The 21,205-nt window shown below is 41.5% G+C and overlaps 1 protein-coding gene across 6 annotated transcripts in view; it reads right to left on the bottom strand.

The window, feature by feature from the left end:
• The window catches only part of Txndc11 (thioredoxin domain containing 11), an 80,083-nt gene that overhangs the window by 44,681 nt on the left and 14,197 nt on the right, over positions 1-21,205 (bottom strand). For 3 of the 6 annotated variants that reach the window (XM_041675927.1, XM_041675926.1, XM_041675929.1), the window contains exons 4-5: positions 18,985-19,114; positions 2,641-2,734 (exon numbers count right to left, since the gene is read on the bottom strand). In XM_041675927.1, the coding sequence (XP_041531861.1) occupies positions 2,641-2,734; positions 18,985-19,114 (224 nt within the window). Of the gene's footprint in view, positions 1-2,640; positions 2,735-18,984; positions 19,115-21,205 lie in introns of those variants that run through there. The other 3 variants (XM_041675928.1, XM_041675930.1, XM_041675931.1) reach the window with 3 other exon arrangements.

Consider the following 21,205-nt stretch of genomic DNA (forward strand, 5'->3'; position numbering starts at 1 on the left):
ATTAAAGCCACCACTTCCCAACTAGTAAATAAATCTTTAAAAAACATGGTTCAATAAGCTTAAGTGGGAACTCAGTCATCATCAGTAGGGTAAACTAGAATTAATTAGCATGAACCTCAGCTCCCACATACTAGTGTATGCAGCAGGATCTTAAGCTAGAATCACAACACTGTGGGGGAACACAGAAAAGATAAATCAGACCACATGTATCAGGAAAAAAGTTTCAAATTACCCAGCACACTCATTTTGTGTGAATTCACTTCTGGACGGTTTGGTTTTGTTTGCTTCAGATGTACTGAGAATAGAACCCAGGGCCCCTGTGTAAACTAGAGGGAAGGCTCTACCACCAAGCTATACTTTTCTCACAGATTTTTGTATCCTTTTTGTACTGGGGAATGGGTCCTGCTATGTTTTCAGGTCTGGCCTCAAATGATCATGCACCCTCAGACTCCTGAGTAGCCAGGACTGTAGGTGCTACCAACATGACTGTGGAGTAATTCTAAGTCTTCTATCTCTCTTGAGCACCCCATGTTATTTATCTCTGTTTTGCTTTAAGCTTTGTTGTTGTTGTTGTTGTTGTTCTAGCTTTAAGAAAGAAAGGGAAAGGAAGAAAGGCTGTTGTGTCTGGAAAGGCTTTCCATCTGAAAAACTCCAAATGAAAAAACAGTTTAAGATGAAAGGCTCATCTCACTAACGTGGCATAGCTACATACAATACAAGGAACCAAACGACCTTTCATGATCCTAAAATAGCCCCTTCAGCTCAAGAATTTGAATTCTGCCTTCCTTTTAGGGATCACTGGGTTCCCTTTCATATATAACTTTGTTTATGGTCTTCCATGAAGAGCTCTGAATGTGTGCTTCTTAAACTATTTAAGTTGTATTTTGTTTTGAAAGTTTAAACCTAGAGTTTAAACCTAGTGGTACAGTCCTACAATCGCAACTGTTTAACAGGCTCAGGCATAAGAACTTAAAGTTCAAAGCCAACCTGGACACCTTAGTGAGACCTTGTCTCAAGATGAAAAGAGAGAATCGGAGGGAGCTCAGGAAAAGAGCATAAGGCAGAGAGGGAAAATTTCACTAAGTCTTAGTCACCTGAGGCTGTGAAGCTCAGTCTTTCAGGTAGACAGGAGGCACATAACAATCCGTTTTTTCTCTCCCATTATCTCCCAGACAAGAAAATATGAACATAGTCAACTCTCTGTGCATAAAACCCCAAGACAATGCGCACGTTAAAATGGTAAGTAACTGTTTAATATAATAATGATATGCTGTTATAAGTTTTTAAACCTGAAGTAATCTAACACCCAGTAAAAAACAGATGGCTTAACTGGACACTGGTGGTGATGCCTTTAATCCCAGCACTCAGGAGGGAGAAGCAGGAGGATCTTTGAGTTCAAGGCCAGCCTGGTGTACAGACTGAGTTCCAGGACAGCCAGGGCTACTTATTGAGACCCTGTATCAAAAACCAAACAAATGAAACAAACAAACAAAAAACCCAGATGATTAATCTATCAGGGTAACATGGTATAGCCATTAACATTATCTCTCACTTGGCAAATACCCTGCTGCATGCCAGCCACTGGAGAAAAACACATGATCCCTACCCTCAGAAACCTGAGTATGGGAAAGTTGAAAACATTGAACAAATTATTTTATAATTAGATTCATAAGTGCATCCATGCATGTGTTAAGTAGAGAGAAATAATAAAGAACTCAATTTAGATAGGGAGAGGGGCTTATTAGTCACTGAATTGTAAGAGTGATATTTGAGCGAGACCATGAAGGATGAATAGGAGTTTGACAGGTAGAGGGTTTGGGGCACTTTACCTTCAAGACAAGACTAACACTTGAAATCAAGGTGTCATGGGAGTAGGAAGACAGAAGCTGGAAACAGCTAAGTGTCCACTGTCTAGTCCAGGTGTGGGTAAAGCACCAGTGGTAACAAGAGTTGGAGACAAGTGAGTAGATGAATGTAGCCAATAGGACTGACAGACTCAGCCATGACCTTGAGAGAACACAAAACAATATGGAAAGAGGAGGAGAATATAGAATTCGTACACACGACATGGACCTGAGAGGAGTGAAACTGGCACAGGCTCATGATGTACCTGCGACCTTTAGAAGCCATCCTGTGAAGGACGGGTCCTACTAAGCTATGCCATAGCCAGCTAGTAGCTAAGGTAAGCACCGAGTCAGACCAAACCCTGTCAACTTCACACTTAACAGATGACAACAACATTAACAAACACATTTTAAAGCACAGAACATAGTTTTGTCATTAGAGGGTCAAACTATTTTTATAATATAATAAAGAAATAGCTGATTATTTTATTAATTAATTTCTAGGCAAGTTCTCACTAGGTAGACCAGACTGACCTGGGACTCACAAAGATTCACCTGCCTCTGCTTCCCAAGTGTTAGGATTAAAGGCATGTGCCACCATGTCCAGCAAGAGAATATATTTGGAATAGCACAATGCTTTGTTAATGAAAATTAAACAAGATATTTATTAAAAATACATTGAGAAAAGGAACCTAGCAAATTAGAAAATATAATCATAAAGATACTATAAGCCAAAACATATTAAAATAGTACATCTCTGCTAAAGTGCCAATGTCTTAACACACATCAGGTTTACCTTTCTTTAAAGAGTGCAATGCTGAGGTGAAGAAGGTCAAGTAGCCAGGGGGCTGGGGTGAGCCATTGAACTCAAAGTAGCCGAGTACGCCAGGCTGCAAGGATAAGAGCACATTAGGTGACAGAGGCATTGCCAGTCCTATCATTCCTGTGAGACAAGGGTGGTAAGAATGTATTGCTGCATCTCATTTTCTAACCTTGACCACCTGAGGAAGACTGGGCTGCAGTAAATTTCTCCATTTCTATTGGCAGCAGAAAGCCCTGGCACCAAACTTCACCACATTCAGATTTTCATTCTTTGTGGTTCAACCATTCTGGGTAAACTGTATCAGTAGTAACATCACTGTACTTTTCTTGGGTTTCTCTTTCAATCAACTTCCTCTCCAAATTTACCCCCTTTGGTAAATTTCTATCTGCTGGCTTCCCCGTAACCAGGTCTCTTCTTTTTTCCCACACCCAATACCACTGATGGCAAAGTCCCTTTCTGGTCAGGTTAGTTACAGAAACCCAACTCTGGCGCTCTTTCCCCCTCATCCTCAAACTCAATGCCACCTGCTTAATCTACTCCTCTAAGCTTAGCACAGCACAGTCCTTCAACATGCCAAACTACAATCAACTTAGCACAGCACAGTCCTTCAACATGCCAAACTACAGTTAACTGCTCCCCCAACACATCTGCTTTGCTTGCTCCCTCTTTGAAGGTCCCATGGCACCCCTGTCTGGACTGGTTCTGTGGCAATCACACCTGTTTAAAAAGCCCAGCAGCTCTGAAATCCCTAAGGAAGCAATGGTGAGGCTAGAGTGAGAAGAGCCAAACTCAAGCCAAAACTTCAGGAGCTAACTATATGGCCTCAGGGAGATCTTCATGTAAGCAATCGTTGCATACTGGCATCAGGGCCAACTCTTCACATGGTAACAGTGAAGAGAGTCTTACAACATAAGATGTTGGTCTTATGGAGTCGAGCCCCGTTCTAGCTGACGCCCTCAGCCTCATGTTCCTAGTAGGTAACTTGAAAAGGCAGATCCTTGGGACAAAACTGGATTCAAAAAAATTAAGACAGAAATTATATATGTTGATAACATTTAAAACCAGTGTTAACCAGCGATGGTGGCTCAAGTCCATAATTCCAGTTTTTAGAAGGCGGAGACAGTAGGCCAGCCTGTTCTACACAGGATTACACAATGAGACTTTGTCACAAAAATAATTAAAAAAAAAAAAAAAGACCCAGCACAGTGGTACCGATACACACCCCGCACTTGGCAGGTAAAAACAGGAGGATCAAGAGTTCAAAGTTGAGAGATGGCTCAGTGGTTAAGTGAGCACACTGACTGCTCTTTTAGAAGACCTGGATTCAATTCCTAGTACCCACCCACATGGCAGCTCAATGTCTGTAATTCCAGTTCCAGGGGATCTGACACTCTCATATTAATACACATAAAAAAAATTAAATAAATTATTAAAAAAATTCAAAGTTGTTATATGACTTTGAGACCAGCCTGGGCTGCATGAAATCCTGTTTTAGACAACAAAAGTCCTTTCCCTACCAAAATCAGTATACTGCACAAAAGAGGACATTTCTGATCTATACTGTAGGAGTCTCTTTTCAATCTAAACTATCTGGTTAACTCTTCAGATTCAATTAACTCAACTGGTCTTCATTCTGAAGGAAAAAAACTGAAATGAAAAGTTTAATACTAACATCTAAAAAAATCCAGCAAAAACAGCCACTTTCTCAAACTGAGGAAAAATTAAAGCTGTTTTTCATGTAATTTGCAGTTCTGGGGATGAAACCCAGGGCCTCTTAACACACTCTCCCATTTAATCCCAGCCCCAGTACAAAGGCAAACACTGAAAACTTTTGTCCTACTTCTTCAGAACTCCTTAACAAGCCAGCCTACAGTGAACTTACAACACAACGTGTTTGCTTAATAAGGTTTCCAGCCATTCCATAAAAGAATAAGCTTTGCGGGCTGGGGAGATGGCTCAATGGTTAAGAGCACTGGCTGCTCTTCCAGAGGTCCTGAGTTCAATTCCCAGCAATCACATGGTGGCTCACAAACATCTGTAATGAGATCTAGCACCCTCTTTTAGCGTGCAGGCATACATGGAGGCAGAATGTTGTATACATAATAAATAAATCTTTAAAACAAAACAAAAAAGAATAAGCTTTGCTACCATGAACAAAAGACAGAACCGTCAGAAATTCTAGAAACTATTAATACTGTATGAAAATAGAAAGATAATGACTCATTTAAATTTTTTTAATTTGGGGCTGGAGACATGGCTCAGAGGTTAAGAGCACTGACTGCTCTTCCAGAGGTCTGGAATTCAATCCCCAGCAACCAAATGGAGGCTCACAGACATCTATAAGGAGATCTGGTGCCCTCTTCTGGCATGCAAGCACACATGGAAGGAATGTTGTATACATAATAAATAATTTTTTTTAAAAAAAAAAAGGAGGGGGCTGGAGAGACGGCTCAGAGGTAAAGAGCACTGGTTGCTCTTCCATAGGTCCTGAGTTCAATTCCCAGAAACCACATGGTGGCTCACAACCATCTGTAATAAGATGTGGTGCCCTCTTCTGTACTATAGGACACATGCAGGAAGAACTCTATATACAAAATAAATAAAAATCTTTAAAAATTTTTTTAAATTTCTGATCACTCTCCTAAACCAAAGTCAATGGAGTAAAACAGTTCTAAATAAAAATAAAGAAACGTCCCATGTGAATTTTATTTCTCTTTCCACATCACATTACCTTAGGAAGGTACAAAAAGAAGTTACTCTCCCACCCAGTTCTGCAGTTATTCAGTCCCCAAAAAACCCACACATTTTATATTAATTATAAACTGTTTGGCCTATTGACTCAGGCTTATTATTAACTAGTTCTTACAACTTAAACTCCCAATTCTTGTCTGTGTTTAGCCATGTGGCTTGGTACCTTTTCTCAATAAGGCATTCTCATCTTGTTTCCTCTGCATCTGACTAATGACTGTGTCTCTGCCTTTCCACTTCCCAGAATTCTCTTACTCTGGTTGCCCTGCCTATATTTCCTGCCTAGCTACTGGCCAATCAGTGTTTTATTAAACCAATATGAGTGATAAATCTTTACAGTGTACAAAAGTATTATCCCACAGCAGAGGGGTTCATGAAAATGGACATGAATATTATCCACAGATATACATTTATTCATACCCATGCATACATACAATTGCATATATATAAAAATGGGCACACATGCACAAACTGAAAGTAAAATGAATACAAATTCTGATTCCCCAAGAGAAATCCAAATTAAAATTTGTGTGTGTCGATACACACATGCCGCGGTGCATGTTAAGGAGTCAGTTCTCTCCTCTTGCTATGTGGGTACTGGAGATCAAATTCAGGTTGTCAGGTGCCTTTGCCCACTTAACAACCTTTACAGACTTCCATATTATGTCTTTGAAAATGAAAAACACTTGGACTATTTGGACCCTTTGAGAACACTTAAGTATAAAGTCTGTTCTCACTGTAGCAGTTTTTAGTTTTTGCCAGTGGTGGGCAATCAAACCCAGGGTTTTTGTGTGTTCTAGGCAAGTCCCCTAACTCACACTGACACTCCCAGCCTTACTGCTGCAGCACATACTATATAGATGAAGGAGTCTTTATCTTCAGAGAAACTGGTATGGAAACTGTCAAGTAGTTTGAGCTACATGTTCATCAGAGTGGCACTGCAAACTTCAGGGTACCCCACAATATGTGTCCCACAGAATACAAGAAACTCAAGCAGTGCAATGCAATACACAGCAAAATCATTTTCATTCTTCACCACCAAAGGAATGAAGAACAGAAGCTTCACCCTGACTGTACAAAATGAGTAAAAGTTGTAGAAACTACTCCTGGTATCCTGTAACAGACCACACTGACAATCCACAGCAGCCATGTGGAGCTTGGTACACGGATGAGAGATGCTGCTGCTGAGCTGGTGCCCCCTCCCGCCTTGGCTGTCGGCCCATCAACTGCCATGGAAGAACTGAGGAATGAAGGGTATGGGAACAGTGTGGGGGAGTGCAGCTGCAGCAAAGAACATGACATAGCCAATTGTGCCAGCCCACAGCATAGAATCTCCTCTGCTGCAACCCACACTACTTGCCTTGATGAGAGGAGGAGAACTTGGGGCAGCAGCACTCACTTCTGGCAGGCTGCAAGCACAACTCAGGGTGGCTGACACCAAGGGTGAAGAGATATGCAGTCACCAGTAGCTCACACAAATCCTGCCCCTAGATGCTCTGCCTAGTTGCAAGATCACCCTGACTCTGGGCATAGTGAGCAATTCAAGATGAGCCTTGGCAATGGTCCAGTATTTATTAGAAACAGGAAACCTTGAACCAGACCAGTGACTTTTTGCAATAAGTATTTTTGCAAGTAAAGCTGTTTGGGCCAAAAAAAAAAAAAAGCAAAAACAAAAAAAACCATAAATGTGTGACACACTGAAGTTTGCAATAGCACTCTGATGAACAAATATGTGCTGGAGAGGTGGGAACTATGGGGAAATGAAACAGTGCACAGACAGGAGACAGTGTTTCATTTTCTGAATTGGGCCTCCTCCAAAGATCTCCAGAGTTCATGCTACTTCCAGAAGCCATCTTCATATTTGTGGTGTGTGCTACAGCCAGGGGATGTGCTAGTATACATAGTCCCTGCCACCACCTGAAGCCATGTCTGTGGCCTGTGCTGCCACTGAGGGCCATGATGGTTCCATGGTCTGTGCTACAGCTGAGAGTCGTGCTGATGTCTGTGGTCTGTGATGCTGCCAGAGACTATGTTAATGCTGATGTCTGTGGCCTGTACTACAACTGAGGACCGTGTTGATTTTTGGTCTATACTACCACTGGAGACCATGCTGAGGTCTGTGGTCTATGCTGTGGCCAGAAACCATGTGATGTCCATGATCTATGATCTGTGCTGCTAAGGCTGGAAAATGACAAGGAAACTTCTTTTGCAGTGGTATTGATGCCCGCAGACTCACAGTTGACAATGAGAGACATAAAAGGCATCTGTGACAACCTCTCCTCCTGTAGTCACAAAAAAAGAAACAGTCTAGACAGGAAGCCATTGAAGAGAACTCTTAAAAACTATGACAGGGATCCAGAAGTGTAGCTCTTCAGAGTAGATAGCTTCTGGTGGGGGTGGAGAAGGACTCGGTTTTAAGGCACTGGCCATAGGGAGTTTGACCATGCTCAACAAAAATTGGACTTTATTTTTGTTGTTGTTCTTCTGTTCTTTTTCTCTTGGGGGAGGGATGGGAATGTAGACCTGGGAGGACTTGGAAGAGAATATGATAGGGTACATCAATATAATATGTTAGATAAAAAAACCTGTGTAAACTGTAAAACATTACCTATTTAAAATACAACAGGTTGGACTAAATAGACTGTTTAGTAGTTAAAAGCATATACTGCTCTTGTAGAGGACCTGAATTCAATTTCCAGCAACCACATTGGGCACTATTTATAACTGCCTTCAACTCAAGCTCCAAGAGCTCCAAGAGCTCCAAGAGCTCCAAGAGCTCCAACATCTCTTTTTGGCATCCGAGGGCACCTATATTTGTATGCATACATCCCCCAAATTCATATAATTAAAAATAAAAAGCTTAACACATTAAGAAATAACAGGCATCCTAAGTGCTAGCTGATAGATGCAATACTGCAGCAGTCTGTACTAAGTTCTGAGAGCAGGCATTTGATAACACAATCAATATTAATTAATAAATAACACAAAGAGGGTAGTATGGTGGGGTAATAGTGAGCTGTTCACTTCTACTGCAGATTAAATTTGAAAGCAACTCTGGCTATGTCATAAGTAAAGCAAAATCTACAAAGATTTCCCCAAAATTCTAAAGTCTCTCCAACAGAAGTCATGTCATTATTCAACAAATAACATAAATTAATTACACATATTTCAATTCCTTCCACATGTCTTGTTCAAATCTGAGAAAACAAGGGTGAGGAGCAAATATATCTCCTAATAGATTTTACTAGACTTGAGCTTTTGTGAGCTCAGCTACAAACACATCCATGAGCTAGCTTGAAGCAGACAACTCTAAGCCTGTACTTAACACCCTCACAGAGACGCTTCTGAAGAAAAAAGCTGAGGACTGGGGCCAACCTGGTACTGGGTAGCGGGCAGCAGGCAGCAGGCTTAGGATGTCCTGTTGTCTCTCCCTGTTCCTAGAAGCTTAACCAGGCCCCAGTGAACAAGCCACAGTCTGTTTCTTATTCAGTCAACTGAGTGTCCTCTGGAGACACAATGGGAACAGAACACAGCCCTGAAGCTTTATCTCCTCCCACGGCCCTCTTTCTTTGGCCTGAACAATCCCAGTCCTCCTTGGGGGCTCTGTACTTTTTCCAGCTTCCTCAGGTCTGGTCTGGCCAGATCACACAGGCTTCATCTTGTTTAGGTTATCATTTCCCAGTGAGGACTTCCTGCCTTCCAAATTAGCTACAGCCTTCCCCGTCCCCAGATCACCACTCTCACATCACAGCACTTACAATCTCAAATGGCCTCATTCCCTAAGGTTGTCCTGACAAATTACCACAAACACGTGGTACAGAATCACAGCAACCATTCTCTACTCTCTAGAGAATTGGGGAGGTTGGGAGGGATATCTTTCCTGCTTCTTCCAGCTTCAGATCGCTCCAGACCCGGCTTGCTTTGAGACTGCAATGCTCCAGGGCCACAGCCTTCAGTCCCCCTCCACAGCAGCTGCTATTCTGTTACCCAACCAGTCACAGGGGTTTAGGATTTCACACTAAATTCTTGGTGATTTAATCACAAGATCCTTGATAAATTACATCTGCAAAGACACTTTTGTGTTTGGGGGTTTTTTTGGGGGGGGGGGTGGAGGGAGAGAGGAAGGGTCTTTCCAAGTAGCCTTGGTTGCCCTAAAACTTGGTATATAGACCAGGCTAGCCTAGAACTCATAAAGAGCCACCTATCTCTATCTCCCAAGTGCTGGGATTAAAGGTGTACCCATGCCCAACTCCAAAGACCCTATTTTCAAGTAAGGTTACATTCTAAAGTTCCACACAGACATGCATATCAGGAGGACACAGGTCAGACTAGTGCCTCTTGTTCATTTGTTTTCTGAAGCTTGCTTAGCATACCCCCATTTGCTGTCAATCTATGAAACAGTCCTCTCTTCTTCATAATTATACTTCCATCTCAGAGTGCCTAGCACAAGGCAAAAAATACGCATTTGACAAACTTTATAATTTAGCAAAACAACAACACACAATGAGTGTCAGGTTATCCCTTGACCTACTTTGTGTGATATAACCCCATTCCATGATGTACAGATGGTTAGTAGTCATTTTAGCAAGGAGGCAGAAACCAGCTACTTACAGATGGCCAGCAAATACCTCCTGTAACACTTCTGTTAAGGAAGCAGGCATCATTTGCAGAATGGTGTAAGTTTTGGCAGATAGCACACACCCCTCTAGTGGCCTTATGAACAATTACCCTGATGTGCTTTTTAAAAGTCCTTTTCCCCCCTTTTTAGACTTACATATGTGTGTGTGTGTGTGTGTGTGTGTCTGTCTGTCTGTCTGTCTGTTAAGTGCCTACATGTGTGTATGTGAACCACAAACATGCCTGGTGCCTGAAGGGGTTGGATGCCCTGGAACTGGTACAGCACAGATGGGTTGTGAACCACCACATGGATGCTGAGAATGGAACCTGGGTCCTCAAGAACAGCCAGTGCCTTTACCTTCTACACCAACTCTCCAGCTCCCCTGCCTCGCTGGCACTTGAATCATTTCTGCCTTGAGGTTAATTCATTGTAAAACTACCCTACTCATAGTAGTATAACACTCTGAACTGAAAGAAATGCTGCATACTTGCTCAACACTCAGATTTGATATTAGCTGGGCAATAGTGGCACACGCCTTTAATCCCAGCACTCAGGAGACAGAAGCAAAGGGAGGTCTTTGTGAGTTCAAGGCCAGCCTGGTCTACAAGAGCTAGTTCCAAAAGAGGCACCAAAGCTACACAGAGAAACTCTGTCTAGAGAAAACAAAGAAACAAAACAAAAACAGTATGATATTTTTAGGAGCTGGGCATTCAAGCTTTTCTGCAAAATGCTCAGGTTTTCTCTCACCCAGCAATCTGTCAACACCCTACTCATACAAACCTGATGTAGGTGGATCTTCTTGCTATGTGTTGCTTTCATTGGTTAATTAATAAAGAAACTGCTTGGCCTGATAAGTCAGAACATAGGTGGGTGGAATAGACAGAACAGAATGCTGGGAAGAAGGGAAGCGAGGCAGACACCATAGCTCTCCTCTCCGTGATGGAGGCAGGTTAGAATCTTCCCGGTAAGCCACCACCTCATGGTGCTACACACATTAACAGAAATGGGTTAATCAAGATGTGAGAGTTAGCCAGGAAGAGGCTGGAACTAATGGGCCAGGCAGTGTTTAAAAGAATACAGTTTCCATGTAATTATTTCGGGTGTAAAGCTAGCTAAGTGGCAGGACGCAGCCCCCAGCTCCTCACTACAGAGTGGCGCTCCAACATGGTTAACTAACTACACGTAAAACCTAAGAGGGCTTAAAAAGGAATTCTATACACAAAGAATTTAACACAGCTTTTTGTTGTTCGCTAGGGCGTGCTGTAGAGAGATTTCCTGTTTCAGCAATAGCAGCAGAAAAAAAAGCCGCACCTTTTTAAACACACCTTCCTGGGCCCTGCTGCCGGAGCAAACTCCGGCAATGAAGCATTTCTGGGCCGGGACATTTGTGTGCCCACTCGGGGTTGGGAACAAAGTAGCTGAGACCATGCCCGTGGTGGCTCAGCTCTTCCTGCCTGGGTGGGATCAGGTCTACTACAAAGTGGCAGTTTTGAATTTCTGGGCTGTGCCACCATCGCATTCTCTGTCTGGCTCCTGCGGGAGACAGCACTTGAATGGAGTTTTGGAGTAAAGTGCTACGATTTGTTTGATGGCAACTACACTCATTGTGTGCCTAAAAGGGGGACATTGCGTGCTGCAGCTCAGAGGCACAAGCAGCTCTGCCATGCTAGTGGTGCAATGTGCAAGGCTCAGAGGCACAAATGGCTCAGCCATGTTGGACTGGGCGGGGCAAGCCTGTTTTTGACCTAGGAATGTCACAGCTTAGATTCTTAAGTGCTTAGTGATTTAAAACTGCAAAGCAAAAATGCTCCTGGATAGTAAAAAATTACAGATTCACAATAGGACAGATTCAGACATAAAAGACCTCTAAATGGATCACAATGTTGGATGAGTGTAGGTAGGCTTGGGAGAGAGAAGAAAAAAATATAGAGAATAAAGAAATGCCTTAAAAAAGGGTAAAGTCTTTAAAGAGACGGAGTACAGATAGCTATAGATTAAAAGAAACGAAAAATAAGCCACGTAAAAATGGAACATTCACAGAGAGTTTGGATTCTGTATATTGTATTTTCTTTGAACTTTTTGACTGTAAAGGAGCTAAATACAGAGACACATTTCATTGTGTGGGCTGCTAAGCTGATCCAACATGAATGTTCTAAAGGTATCATGACTTCCAAATTTGGGTCTAAGTGATGTGGGAGTGTCATATACCAATCTGTTGGTTTCATTGGTTAAGAAATAAAGAAACTGCTTGGCTGGCCCTCATAGGTTAAAACATAGGTGAGAGGAGTAAACAGAACAGAATGCTGGGAGGAAGAGGAAGTGAGCTCAGACTCGACAGCTCTCCTCTCGGGAGCAGACGCCTCAGAGAGACGCCATGCGCCCGGCTCCTGGGCAGACACACGCGATGAAGCTCTGACCCAGGATGGACGTAGGCTAGAATCTTCCCGGTAAGCGCACCTAGCTGTGCTACATAGAATATTAGAAATGGGCTAGTCCAGGTGCGAGAGTTAGCCTAGAAGAGGCTAGATAGAAATGGGCCAAGCAGTGTTTAAATGACTAGTTTGTGTGTTGTTATTTCGGGCATAAGCTAGCAGGTGGCTGGGGTGTTGGGGACGCAGCCCCGCCGCCGCTCCTATTACTACATCTAAGGATATGATGCTTTGGAAAAGGTCTTCTTTTGTTTTCACAGAGGATGAGACCCTGTGGATTGCTTCTATCCCAGTATGGTATGATAGACCACGCCCTCCTGAAAGGTTGCTGTGAACACCCTCAAAAAATTACTTCACTCAACTGCCAACTGAGATGAACCTGGCACACAGGTTACACCATGAAAGATCTGATTAACAGCGCCCCCAATCAGCACAAAGCAGTTTGGAGAGAAATAACTATGTCCATATTCCCAAATATTGTTTATAAATGTTCTTTTACTTTTAAAGTGGGAAATAATATAGATATGAATATTTACATTGGTATAAATTTTACTCTATTGACATAAATTTTAAGGTCTTTTGTTATATGTGTATGCATATTTCTAATCTTGATTAAGGTATTGTGGTTGTGTAGTTCATTTAAAAATGTAATGTATATAGGTTGTCAATGGATAATCATTAATAATAGTCAAACTTGTAGTCATGTTAGTTAGATTTTCTAGATGCACATAGATATATTTCAGATAGGCATTCTTCATATCTTTCAAAGACTACAGAATATGACATTTAATGTTTTATTAACTTAGGCTTTTCATGACAATGAGACATGTCTGCTCCTGGCAGCACCAATCTACTTCGAGAGGAAGATGGGCATCAAAGAGGCTCCTTATGGAGTTGGTTAGTCATTTGGGCAAGAAACTGCTCTTGCCTGGACTGTTGTATAAACTGGATACAAAGAACCCGCAGAGAGAGGACTGCTGAACTTGCCTAAAGGTGAGATGGTATTTTGGGGTTCCTGATTCATAAGAGTTTGCGAGACATTCTGCAGGACACAAAGGAAAGTGACTAAACTGTCTTTGAATTTTCCTGCTTCATGGAAATGTCTGCTGGATACTATGGGCCTGTAGGCTGAAGATAGATGCCCCAACAGTACAAAAAAAACTTTGGGTGACTGTCCAGACAGCAAGCTGTCATTTCTAGAGTTTTGGAAATTGCTTACTTCTTGTTTACTTAGGTAATATTATATCCTTCTGGAGTCTTTGATGGACTTGAAGAATGTATAGTTATAGTTTTCCCTAGTTATGATAAAAGATAAAATAGATATAAATATTGCAACTGTAATTCTTGCTTGAAAACTGTTTTGCTATATGTAATTTTACTATGTTAAAGTGAAAGCCTTTTTTTTTAACAGAAAAAGGGGAAATGATGTAGGTGGGTCTTCTTTCTATGTGTTGCTTTCATTGGTTAATTAATAAAGAAACTGCTTGGCCTGATAGGTCAGAACATAGGTGGGTGGAGTAGACAGAACAGAATGCTGGGAAGAAGGGAAGTGAGGCAGACGCCATAGCTCTCCTCTCCGTGATGGACGCAGGTTAGAATCTTCCCGGTAAGCCACCACCTCATGGTGCTACACACATTAATAGAAATGGGTTAATCAAGATGTGAGTTAGCCAGTAAGAGGCCAGAGCTAATGGGCCAAGCAGTGTTTAAATAAATACAATTTGTGTGTTGTTATTTCGGGTATAAAGCTAGCCGTGCGGGAGCTGGGCAGGAACACAGCCCGCTGCTCCTACTACACAAGCCCCCAAAGATTCCTAGGCCTCTTATCATCCCACTTAATTTTAAAACAATTTAGTTTTTTGAACTTCTAAGAATAAGAGCCAGGCGGTGGTGGCTTATGCCTTTAATCCCAGCACTTGGGAGGAAGAGTCAGGCGGATCTCTGTGAGTTCAAGGCCAACCGGTCTACAAGAGCTAGTTCCAGGACAGCCAAGGCTATACAGAAAAACCCTGTCTCAAAAAAACCAAAAAACATAAAATAAAATTAATAGACATGCTAAATAATTCATCTTAAGTTAATTACAGAAATTCACTAAAAGGTTTAGAAACTATTTTGGGACAAATATAAAAGTTCTAAATAACAATACTGTTGGGGTTGGGGATTTAGCTCAGTGGTAGAGCGCTTGCCTAGCAAGCGCAAGGCCCTGGGTTCGGTCCTCAGCTTCAGAAAAAAAAAAAAAGACAAAATAACAATACTGTTGGTATTTGGTAGGAAGGTTGTAAGGCAAAATCGAATTATTTTGTTCATGAGCTTTAAAAATAAAGTATTTGATATGGAGGCAACCAATACCTGAGAGATGATACCTTAAAAAAAAAAGAAAAGAAACGCTAAAATTAGAAGACATAAAACCAGTTAAAATTTCATCCTACTCCTTTTTCAATCAACTTCAAGGCACCAAAATGACTATGACCCACATTCTGTTTGACTATGTTGTCCATAGTAATAAACCACATCTGTCTGTAAACAAAAAGGCAGGAAGAGCTATCTGAGAATAAGTAGGAATAACTTCAGGAAGCTCAATCTAACAGGCTTGCAAGGACATGACTAAAGCTCTCTTATTCCTCTCTAGTGTCCCTGGGTAAGTTCACTGCAGCTTCTAGCTGCACACATAAGGTATAAGTTAGCATTGTGCTAGTGTTTATCTAGGAAGAAAATCCTAGATCCTATCATCTCATTCTTATTAATTATCATACATGGGCCATTCTCCATTCTCAGAATAAATACTGAGAACTCAATGTGATGGTTTGAATAAAAATGTCCCTCTTAGGCGCATAGGGAGTGGCACTACTACTCAGCAGATCAGGTTGGCCTTGAACTCAAGAGATCCACCACCAGCCACTGCTTCTCACGGCAAGGTTTGTGCCACCATGACTGGCTCATAAAACATTTTAAAAGAAAAAAACAATCAATGCAGCAGAAAGCTGGAGATGTAACTTAGTTGGCAGATTGCTTGCCTTGGGTAAAACCTGTAATTAAACATGTAAAAAATGTTGAGGCATGCCTGTAAGCCCAGAACTAAGAAGGTAGAGGCAGGAGGATCATAAATTCAAAGTCATCTTTTGTTACACAGAAAGTCTGAAGCCAGCCTGGGTTAGAGTCAAATTCTGCCTCAAAATAAACAACAACAAAAAGCAAACAAACAAAACTTTCCTTTGGATATAAGTCTCTGACAAAACTGCCTTCCTCCTCCCCTATTATCAGGTGCAGAAATGATCAGTGTCTGCCACATATGTATTGGAAGGTTCACAGGAACTTTATGCTATGTGTTGCTACTCTCTCATTTCTTTCTCTTTTAAAGAGTGAAAGATATGAATAAAAAATTGGGCAAGGGGGCTGGAGAGATGGCTCAGAGGTTAAGAGCACTGCCTGCTCTTCCAAAGGTCCTCAGTTCAATTCCCAGCAACCACATGGTGGCTCACAAACATTTGTAATGAGGTCTGGTGCCCTCTTCTGGCCTTCAGGCATACACACAGAAAGAATATTGTATACATAATAAATAAATAAATAAATATTAAAAAAAAAAAAAAAGCCGGGTGATGGTGGCACACGCCTTTAAAAAATTGGGCAAAGAAGCCGGGCAGTGGTGGCGCACGCCTTTAATCCCAGCACTCGGGAGGCAGAGGCAGGCGGATCTCTGTGAGTTCGAGACCAGCCTGGTCTACAAGAGTTAGTTCCAGGACAGGCTCCAAAACCACAGAGAAACCCTGTCTCGAAAAACCAAAAAAAAAAAAAAAAAAAAAGAAAACATTGGGCAAAGTACTCTACAAACATCCGATAGAGAAAAACTGAAGGACTGTGTGAGTCAGTCTTTGCAGATCACTTTATCATCTTAATTATAAAAACAATTTCTTAAACATGAATAAGAAATCCCAGGGGGCTGGAGAGATGGCTCAGTGGTTAAGAGCATTGCCTGCTCTTCCAAAGGTCCTGAGTTCAATTCCCGGCAACCACATGGTGGCTCACAACCATCTGTAAAGAGGTCTGGTGCCCTCTTCTGGCCTGCAGACATGCACACAGACAGAATATTGTATACTAAATAAATAAGTAAACAAATTTCATAGCCGGGCGTTGGTGGCGCACGCCTTTAATCCCAGCACTCGGGAGGCAGAGGCAGGCGGATCTCTGTGAGTTCGAGACCAGCCTGGTCTACAGCGCTAGTTCCAGGACAGGCTCCAAAGCCACAGAGAAACCCTGTCTCGAAAAACCAAAAAAAAAAAAAAGAAATCCCAGTATTATTAGTATGACATTTAAAGTCTAGACAACAATCCTAATGCTTACAATTCTCTCCATATTTTTTTATTTTTATTGCTTTATAAATAATACCATTCAAAATTTCCACTTCCTCCCCTCTCTCCATAATATTTTGAGAGTGTTTCTCTCCGCCTCCCCTCCCCCGTGTGTGTGTGTATGTGTGTGTGTGTGTGTGTGTGTGTGTGTGTGTGTGTGTATTGCGGGGGTTGGAGACAGGGTTTCTCTGTGTAGCCTTGGCTGTCCTAGAACTCACTCTATAGACCAGACTGGCCTCGAAAACACAGAGATCACCTGCCTCTGCCTCCAGAGTGCTGATGTTAAAGGTGTGCCCCATCACAGCCCAGCTCCCAAAGATTTTTTTTTACTTAATTTTAGTATAATTTTAGAGATGTTGTCTCATCTAGACTATTTCTATTTTATAAATGAGAAAAATTAAGGCTTAAAGGAATTAAGCTATCGGCCCAAGCTTTGACTTAAGCATGGTATCAAATTTTCACTATTTTGGAGAACTCCCTCCAGTGACTCCAGGTGCTAACCTAGGGGAGTGCTGAAGAAGAAAGACAGCTGTGGGTTTGAGGACAGCTTGGGCTTACTTGGCAAATAACTACTAGGCCAGTCAGAAGTAACTGTTAACCCTACTACCAAGACTCTGCCTTAAAACGAAAATAAAAACACTGACACCATCTCAAATCCTAAAACAGCTTGGGAGGTTAAGAAAAGAAATCACTAGCCCTAGGTCAGACTCAGCTGTGTCTGTTTCAGGAGGTCAAAATCCAGCTGGGATACATGAAATCCTGCCTCAAAAAAGAAAACCTAGGCACTAGAGAGAAGGCTCAGAAGTTAAAAGCACTTGCTACTTGCAAAAGACTAAAGCTTGGTCCCAGCACCCAGATGGACATTCACAACCACCTATAACTCTAGCTCCAGGGAATTCAGTGCCTTCTTCTGGCAATATTTTCTGGGTTTCTTTTTTTTTTTTAAGATTTATTTATTAAGTATACAACATTCTGCCTCCATGTATGCCCGCACGCCAGAGGAGGGTGCCAGATCTCATTACAGATGGTTGTCAGCCACCATGTGGTTGCTGGGAATCGAACTCAGGACCTCTGGAGGAGCAGCCAGTACTCTTAACCACTGAGCCATCTCTCCAGCCCCCAATATTTGCTGGTTTTAAAAGGGCTAAACTAAAACAGACAAGAAAATCCAGGTACCTCACAGTGCAATACTATAGGGTCAAAGAATATTCTTAGAAATGAGTAGCTGCAGGGGCTGGACAAATGGCTCAACAGTTAAGAGCACTGGTTGTTCTTCCACAACAATATGGTGGCTCACAACCAACTATAATAAGATTTGGTGCCCTCTTCTGGTGTGCAGGCAGACATATAGGCAGAACACCATACACATAATAAAAAAAAAATCTTTTAAAAAAAGAAATGAGTAGTTGCACAGAAACTATGAGCTAATTGTATATTTGAGTAAACTATGAGACAAGGCCAGTATTTGTTTAAAAATCACCAAACAAAACACAGACAAGATTTTCCAAGTATTCGAGTCTTTTAAAGCTCACCTGGCAGCCACCTTTATAACTAGCATCTCAAGATGCACTTTAGCCGGGGCTTCTCTATAAGGTGATTTTTTAAAAATTATTTTTAATGGGAGGAAGTATATGTGCATGTGTGTGCAGTTGCCTGAGGAACCCAGAAGCATGAAATCTCCCAGAACTGGACTTACAGGCAGCTTCAAGCCACCTGAGGAGGGTGCAGGGAATTAAACTTGGGTCCTCTGAAAGAATAGTACTACATGTTCTTAACCCCTAAGCCAGCTCTTCAGCCACCAATGTAATTTTTTTTATTTTATTTATTTATTACATATATAGTGTTCTTCCAGCATGCCAGAAGAGAACACCAGATCTTATTGTAGATGGTTGTGAGCCACCATGTGGTTGCTGGGAATTGAACTCAGGACCCCTGGAAGAGCAGTCAGTACTCTTAACCTCTGAGCCATCTCTCCAGCCCCCAATGTAATTTTTTTAACTGCTGAAATCCAGGAGGCATATTTTTTAAAAGTATGAAAATGTCATAATGAAACCCACTATCTTATACAATTAATATACATCAAAATAAAACAAAAACTAAAAACCACTTAGTATAAACAATCCAGTTCAACCAAGTAAAAGGTCTCAGGAACAGAGGAGATAAGAAAGAAAGGTACCTCATAGTTTGAGAGAAAATCTAGCAATTCTGATTGAGATGGGATGTAGAGAAGTGGTTTCATCACCCGGCGAACAAACTTCTCAATGTAAACAGCACTCATGGGGCCTTTGTATTCGATTGGTCCAAAACTAGTACCAAAAAACAAACAAGCAAATAAATAAATAAAAACAATACACCATGCATTAAAATCATCAACACCACACAATGAAAACATCTTTGCTTTAACAACTGGTTCAGAGGCAAGCAGCCTGCTTTGCTCAGAAGGTGAAAAGAGAACCAGCATTTTAGGTGGGGAAGAAACAAGCACATCTATGCTGTCAACTTTAATCCACTGCAAATTAAAATCATTCTCTTCTCCAGAAGAAAAACTTAGTTTCTACTAAAAAGAGAAAAAGGTGGTTTGGAAACTAAGCACATGATAAAGAATTTCAGGATCTTTGCTATAACACTCAACACACATAGGCAGATGCCCTTTTCAAAGAAACTGAAATAAGAAACTTTGGCAGCTGACCCTCTCCCTACTAAAAAGTAATTACTAGTATTCCCAAAGGCATACAAACAAGGGATCACTAAGCAAATCTGACACCTGTTTAAAGTATCATTACAACAGGAACAAAATGGCAAGGGTGAAGTCAGGTGTCCCTTATGGCTATGCCTCAGCATTAATAGGAGCCTGGTCCAGCTCTCAAAACAGTAACACCACTTGGGTATCCTCCTGAGCTAATCAGAATTTCACCTGGCTGCCTCAATAGCCTCATCAAAAGTCTCTCAAGTCTCTCAGTGACCCACAATAAATACAAATGTTACTGAACGATGGGGGAGGGGCATGTGAAATTCAGAAATTCCATCACCTTTCTTTTCTCTACAGAGACTAACATTAAGTTTACTGTTCACAGCAGCAATACACAGAGCTCAGGAAAGAATTACATATATGCTGTACTCACAATGGTGTGACATAATTTAAAAAAACTCAAACACATGAGATAAACACAATTCTTCAGTGCACACTACAGAATATGATATCAAAGAAATAGAAGTGTGAAAATAGTAAGGTAAGCACAGCAGGGAAACAGAAGTAAGAATTCCACCAACTCAAGAGGCCAGGCATTGTGGAGCACACCTTTAATACCAGAATTTGGGGGCTGGAGAGATGGCTCAGAGGTTAAGAGCATTGCCTGCTCTTCCAAAGGTCCTGAGTTCAATTCCCAGCAACCACATGGTGGTTCACAACCATATGTAATGAGGTCTAGTGCTTCAGGCATAACGCAGAAAGAATATTGTATACATAATAAATAAATAAATAAGTATTTAAAAAAAAAAACAAAAAACAAAAACAAAACAGAATTTGGGAGGCACAGACACGTAGATAAGTTTGAGGCCAGCCTGTTCTACATAGTGAGTTCCAGGCCAGCCAGGGCTGAATAGAAAATATTTTTTAATTAAAAAATAAATTTAATTGCTACCATAACTATCAATTATCAACAGATTTTAAGTTGAAAGACAAAAATAATAAGGCCATATATGGTAGTGCACACCTTTAATCCCAGGACTCAGAAAGTGGAGGAGGGCAAGGTAATCTATATATCTGTATCAAATCTAAGGCTATCCTCAACTACATTAGAACCTGTCTCAAACATACTATGAAAGAATGAATGAGGGAATGAATGAATGAGGGAAAAAAAATCAAGAAATCATTTGATAACATGTTTTGTCCAGCAAAAAGGAGCCCATCTGCTGGGAGTTGGTGGCACATGCCTTTAATCCCAGCACTCAGGAGGCAGAGGCAGGTGGATCTCTGTAAGTCTAAGGTCAGCCTGGTCTACAAAACAGGTTTCAGAACAGTAAGGACTGTTATCCAGAGAAACCCTGTCTCATAAAACAAAACAAAAAAGAGCCAATCCATGAAGAAATCTCATCTATTTAAGGCATAAAGTGTAGAAAGAGAAACTACAGCCATCAGCGTAGAATGAGCAGGTCTAGAGCTCCTGTGTGAACAGGGTGAGAACCCATTTCCATGCTCCAAACTGTTTCATCAACCCTGGGAGGACATCAATACAAACCCCAAAAGTCTGTCCCACAAAGCAGAAACCATTAGTTTAAGTAGCTACAAGATGAAGCATTACAGCAAGTGAGAGCAAACAGCAACAAAGGACATGAACAGCAGCAGAATCTGCTCAGCCATGAGACCCAATGGGACATGTGCAGGCACTGTAAGCAGA

The sequence above is a fragment of the Microtus oregoni genome, unplaced genomic scaffold (genome assembly GCF_018167655.1).
Source record: "Microtus oregoni isolate MIOR12 unplaced genomic scaffold, Mior012 000027F_ref0000203, whole genome shotgun sequence".
Taxonomy (NCBI): domain Eukaryota; kingdom Metazoa; phylum Chordata; class Mammalia; order Rodentia; family Cricetidae; genus Microtus; species Microtus oregoni.